This window comes from Cannabis sativa, chromosome X, assembly GCF_029168945.1.
Source record: "Cannabis sativa cultivar Pink pepper isolate KNU-18-1 chromosome X, ASM2916894v1, whole genome shotgun sequence".
NCBI lineage: Eukaryota > Viridiplantae > Streptophyta > Magnoliopsida > Rosales > Cannabaceae > Cannabis > Cannabis sativa.
Genome location: NC_083610.1, coordinates 8315684 through 8322210, shown reverse-complemented (window position 1 = coordinate 8322210; position 6527 = coordinate 8315684). Strand labels below are relative to the sequence as shown.

Here is a 6527-nt window from a genome sequence, read left to right as displayed (position 1 = left end):
AAATCAGGGAATAAACTTTCGAACATATAATTAAGATTATATTCCACTGTGTTGACAACACTATAATCATTAACAAATTGATATGTTCTGGACTTAAATAGAATTCATACATTATGTACATATAATCATGAAATAAATCATGTGAACCATGCAACATTAAATGTTATTTCTGATCCATATTAATAAGTAGATCTGATTATATTGAAATGAATTTTATTTAGGGCATAAAACCCAACACCTTCCTGGGCTGCACGTGCAGCCCTCCTGGGCAGCCACTCCTCCAACCCGATTTTTGTGGGATTTTTTCCCAAATTTCGAATTTTCCCAATTTTCAAACCATAATTTCAAAATAAAATATTATTATTAATATATTTAAACTTAAATATCAATTTTAAACTAATAATATTTAATTTTTAATAGATTATTATTAATTTTATGATATTTTGAGGTTTAAATTTAAAAATTGATTATTTTATTTTTTAAATTATGGTCAGATTTAAAAATTTGTTAATTTCTTCAATATTTATGTATTATTTAATTATAAGATTAGATATTTTAATATTAGGCATATTTTAAATTAAAAGATGTATTTATCTTTTTTAATTTGAAATATTATATTAAAATTATCTTATATGATAAATTAAATAATTAATAAATTTGAAATTAACCTAAATATTTTTATAGATATTCTAACCATAATATTTTCAAATTCAAATTTTTTTATTTTGTTAAATATTTAATTTTTTATAAATTATAAGTTAGAAAAATAATATTTATGCTATTTTATAATCATTTTACTTATTAGAAATTTATAAATTGTATTTTAAATATTTAAATAACTTAGATATTTTTGTAGAAATTCGAATAATGCTTAATTTGAGATATTTTGATATATAATTTGAATAATTATTATTTATTTATTATTTTATTCTTAAAATAATAATTACCTAACTACATCTATTTTAAAATTGGTTTATTTTGTTATAAAAGGAGACCTCTTTCTCATTTTTCACATTCAAAAAAGTACACATAAGGTCATAGTTTCTCTCTCTAGAGATTAAAACTTTCAGACTTAGCCAAATTTTCTTATAATTCTCGTGAGAAATGAAACTCGAAGTAGACGTAGCTTCATTACTCTTGCGACACAGAGAGTAAACTACTATGAATTCTTATGTGTGCTCTCTATTTTATTTAATTATTTCTAACTTTCATCTCGTCTATATATATAAGCGAGTTGACCAGTTTTCTGTGTCAACAAAATCATAGCTAAAAAATCATTTTGAAAAAATAACTTTAACAAAATCTATACTTAGGTTGTCATATGAATAATAAAATAAAATAAATTTCATAATTTATATTTATATTGACTTAAACTTTTTTAAAAACAACACCTAAACTTATTTAAGATACAAAGATAGTATGTTTCTTTTTTATAATTCTATTTTCTATTATATACTATAAAAAAGTTATTTTTTCATTCATTGGGTGAGACAAATTTTTATGATAGAGTATTGCTGTTACACACAGTAACATATATTCCGCTTGATGTTCTTTGCTTCTTCTTTTTCTTCATTCTTTTTTTTTTTTTGAAGTATTAAGCAAAGAGATCAAAGTTACTCGTAAAGTTAAATATGCATAACTCTATATTTATTACACTTTATCTCTATATGTATGTATTTATTGAACACATATCTACTACAACTCCATAGTTAAACCATTAGAAAAAATTAAAAAATAAATAAAATTGAATTTTAGTAATTGATAAAAGGCTTTTTGTTACAAAATGAGTTGTGTATACTGAGCTAGCATTGAGAAAGCTATAGAATTGTAAAAATCAGTTGTAAACACCATTCTAACCCTTTAGTAGCCTTGGAACACTGGTGGAGGCGGTGACGAGTACTGGGATCCGAAAGTTGGCGGTAGAATGATGTCATCAAATACTGGTGGTGAAACAGCCATGGGAGGAGGTGGAGAAGAGTAAGTTGGTGGCGGTGGCGGTGGAGGTGAGTGAGTAGGTGGAGGTGGGGAGTGTACTGGAGGTGGTGGAGAGTGAACAGGTGGGGGTGGAGGCGAGTTAACCGGAGGTGGAGGTGAGTAAATAGGTGGTGGTGGCGAGTGAGCAGGTGGTGGAGGAGAGTGTGCCGGTGGTGGTGGGGAGTGCACTGGAGGTGGAGGAGATTGAGTCGGCGGTGGAGGTGGAGACTGAACTGGTGGTGGAGGTGAGTAAATAGGTGGTGGTGGTGAGTAAATTGGTGGTGGTGGAGAGTGAACTGGTGGTGGTGGGGGAGAGTGAATAGGTGGTGGAGGAGAGTAAATAGGTGGGGGTGGTGAGTGAACCACCAGTGGGGGGGAAGACGGAACTCGTGGAGGTGGTGAATATATTAATTGAGGTGGATTTGATGGAGATGGTGGCGATGGGGACTGAGAAGGTGGTGGTTGCTTTAATTTTGGAGATGGTGGAGGCGACTCTTTAGGTTCAAATGATGGAGAGTCTGGAGGAGAAGTAGGCCTATCAGTCTTAGGTGATGATGGAGGAGATGACCTTTTAGGTTGAGGTGATGGAGAATTTGGTGGCAAAGTAGGTGTAGGAGACGGCGGAGGAGAGCTATCAGACGTCTTAGGTGATGGCGGAGACAATTCAGTGGGTGGCTTAGGTGATGGTGGTGAAGATTCAGTAGGTGGCTTAGGAGGCTGTGATGGCTCTGGTGCTGGTGATTCTACTTGTGGCGGTGGGCGAGGATGTAATCTGATTGGACTTCTATCAGTGGGGTCTGGTGGTGGTGCAGTATCATAATCTTGGGATGGTGGTGACTTGGGAGAGTTATCCTCAGGAGGAGATGAGGGAGTTGGTTTTAATGGTGTAGACGGGGCCTTTGGAGGAGAAGGCAGAGTCGGTTTTGATGGTATGGTCGGAGTAGGAGTAGGAATAGGAGCGTTTATTGGAGATGAGGGTGTTGGTTTTGATGGTGTAGTAGGAGCTGTTGGAGGTGAAGAAGGAGTTGGGTTTGATGGTGTAGTGGGAGCCATTGGTGTAGTGGGAGGTGACTCAGGAGTCTTTGGCTGACTTGGACTCTTAGGCGAGGATGGGATATTTGTTGGTGGTGGTTCTGACTTGGGTGTTTCAGGTCCTGGCACTTGTGTACGCGAGGGTGATTCTGTTGGAGTAGATTTTGGTGGTGACGAGGATGGTGACTTTGGTGTAGATGGCGAAGAAGGCTTGGGCAACGGTGGCTTGTGCGATGGGTCACCACCACCGCAATTCTTGCTGCAGTCGACTGGTTTTGTTACAACAGGGAAGCAAGTTCTAGTTGACTTCTGGTTAGGCCGTCCAGGCAAACAATTATATTCATCCTCCAAAACAACGGTTGTTTTACCAGACGACGGTACACAAGAAGGAGCCTCACCATTAAAAAAGTTATTAGAGAAAGTGAAGTTAAGCAATTTGGGCAGCTTACAAACGTAATCTGGTACAAACCCGGTGAGCTTATTGTTCGCAATGTCTAATTCTTCCAAGCTTTCTAGTCCGGAAAAGCTTTGGGGCAAGCTCCCAACGAAGCCATTATCACTACCATCAAACACCGTCAAGTTACGAAGCAACCCAATCTCTGGCGGGAAACAGCCGTTGAGCTCGTTGTTCAAGAATATAATTTCGTTCACGTTCGGCATATCGCCAATCGATCGAGGAATACATCCATTAAACATGTTATTGGCAAAAGTTACAACCGAAACAGTGGAGTTCCCCAATGTTTCGGGGATTATATACTTGAATCGATTATTGTTTAAGAAAATTGCGTCAAATTTCTTTACGAAGAGTTCCGGAGGCAACTGGCCTTCGAAATCATTGTATCGGATATCAAGATATTTGACATCAGGCCATTCTAGGACGACATCAGGGAATCCTCCAACAAACCTGTTGTTGCTGATGTCAAATTCATGCATTAGTGTAAGCCTTTTAAAGCTCTTTGGTATAATGCCGCAAAATCGATTGGAGTTGATGTGGAAAAGAGCAACATCAGTCAATAGGCCAAGCTCAACCGGAAGGTGGCCAGCAATGTCAGCGTGGTTAAGATCAACACCGGCAACAACACTGAGTTTTGGATCGTCTAAGGCAGGTGCGCAAAATACTCCTGTGTAGGCGCAAACATTGGCTCCAACCCAATTGCCTGTGAAGTTATAGGGGTCAGAATAAATGGCATCCTTTAGAGCTTGAAGCCCAACGTAGGCTTTTCTCAATCTTTCATTGGCGAATGTAATGACGAGATCAAACTCGTACTCAAAGTCGTTGGGAAGGTCGCCATTTTCTGGGAAAGTTAAGAGTTGGCGTTGAGCTATGAAGGAGGCTTCAGCATCGGTTAATGACAAGGACAAAGTTGTTAGAGAAAGGAAAGAGATGATGAATAAGAACAATATGGTAGTAAGGTTTGAGAAAGGGTAATGATGATTATTTGCCATGGCTGGCTGAGACCATAATTGAGAAGAGCCTCTTTGCTTATAGTTGATATAATGGTTGGAACATAGACATTTTGGATTGATGGGTATTGAGAAAGTTTAGAAACATGTTTGATGTTTTTTCCTATTTTAGCATCAGAAAAAATGGGATTGTTATACACCCACGAGTTTTGAATCTAATTGTTGATTTTTGGGTAAATAAAACTAGGTTCATTTTTGCATGTTCCGTATTTAAAGATGGGAAAAACATAAAAATTGATAATTGACCGAGTCCTTATTCTGCTATCTGTAATTAGGATTGGTTATTTCTTATATTAATTTGGCCTATTAAATTCTGTTAAATCCAACTAATATGCTATTGAAAACTATAGTGTTCGTCATCAAAAGAAATTTGATCATATATGGAATTTCTCTTATTAGACAACTCACGTGATTATAACAATTAACAAGTGTTATTTATCTAATCAGCTATATATTACAATAATTCTCAAAGCAAAAAAGAATATATTAGTTCTTTAAAAAATGAGAAAAAAAAAATCTCCATATTTTTTCTATCCCATCTTCTTTATTCAAATTACAGATGATCTAAGCAATTTCTCTCTCCTTAACTTAGAAACTATAACTTAGTCTATTATGTAAGATTCTTCACTTGACATGATGGAAGCAAGTTCATTAAAACTAAAATTAAATTAACAAATCTCCATTGATGGGCATTGAGAATGAGCACTCCCAACTAATGTTTTAAATTTATTATTTCTCTAAAATGAAGAAAAAATGCTAATGTACCTAAAATATATCATATAACATATAATATTATATATTTTAAATATAAAAGAAATAAAGATATTAATGAAAAATTTAATACAAAATAAAAAAAGTAAAATTTGAGTGACATATTTCAAAAGATAGAGAGAAAAAAAACATTGGAATTGCACTAACTTTTGCTTCTGATTTTTTTTTTCTCAGAACTCTTTCTTCTCACTTGATCTTTCACACTCTCAGGTACTAATGACGTTTTTAACACTTTAATCAGATAAAAGTTACTTTTTTTTTTCTGGTCGCTCATGAAATAAAAATTAGTTCATTGCACCCTCGAAATAATTATACAGCCAAAGTCATTCCAAAGAACCAAAAGCATTAGCTGAAGATACATTTGGCCAAAATACAATAACCCAAAAATCCAACAGCTATGAACATTACACACATATATAAACTATATATACATATTTATATAAACTATATATATACATATTTCTGTATCAAAATGCGAACTATATCAAAAACTGAAACCAGCCATTACATGTTGTAAAACGAATTTCTGGATCAATCAGTTTCATGGTCAGGAGTTGGGGAATACCATGCAGGGAACTTGCCTTTGCTTCTCAGCAGTCTAGTAAAGGATGAGTCAGGCATTTTCCCACTCTCTTCTTCTTCAAGCTCCGCCTGTGACTTCGGCATTCCATCTGGTATGGGAAAAGGTCTCTCATCATTTTCTGAACCAAATGGCTGACTCAAACTTGATTCCTTCTTCCCCTTGTGGATTTCTGCAATACCATGTAAGAATCCAATCAAGGACTTCACCCCTCCTGCTTGAAGGATTAGCTTCTCCACGTCTGCTTTCGGTGTTTCTTTCTGAATAAAATGAATAATACAAAATACTAGTCAGATTCGAAAGTTGGTTTAGAGCAAAGTCCGGAAAAATAATATATATATATATATATATATTTATATATATGAAATAACTATTCGATTAAACATAATCCAAACCCCAGTAGTTCATTCCACAAGGACAGAGATAAGATTTTCAATACCAAAACAAGTCTGATCACAATACCAAAACAAAAATACCTATTTGTTTTTCACATATATACTTTTGTAACGTCTGAAAAAAACATTATAGACAGAGGAGTTCACCTCTAGATCTTTGAGCTCAAAATATGCTCTCCAGCAGCCATAAGATTCGTCTCCTTCAAGGGTGGAACAATAATCTAACCAAAATCAATCAACAAAATTGAATGATAACGAAATCGATATATTACCACAAATCAAATTTGGAAAACGTTAACCTAAAATTATAG

General features: G+C 34.9%; 2 protein-coding genes across 2 annotated transcripts in view; both read right to left on the bottom strand.

Moving 5' to 3' along the window:
- Positions 1–1723: 1723 nt before the first annotated feature.
- On the bottom strand, positions 1724–4981 carry LOC115703216 (pollen-specific leucine-rich repeat extensin-like protein 1). The gene has a single exon (XM_030630731.2). It carries the CDS (start codon positions 4450–4452, stop codon positions 1861–1863), a length of 2592 nt encoding a protein of 863 aa, XP_030486591.2. The 5' UTR covers positions 4453–4981; the 3' UTR covers positions 1724–1860.
- Positions 4982–5514: 533 nt separating this feature from the next.
- LOC133031834 (CCG-binding protein 1-like) overlaps positions 5515–6527 on the bottom strand; it is a 1433-nt gene continuing 420 nt past the window's right edge. The window contains exons 2-3 of the mRNA XM_061105550.1: positions 6364–6437; positions 5515–6081 (exon numbers count right to left, since the gene is read on the bottom strand). Coding sequence (XP_060961533.1) covers positions 5773–6081; positions 6364–6437 — 383 coding nt within the window. The 3' untranslated portion in view covers positions 5515–5772. The remainder of the gene's footprint in view (positions 6082–6363; positions 6438–6527) is intronic.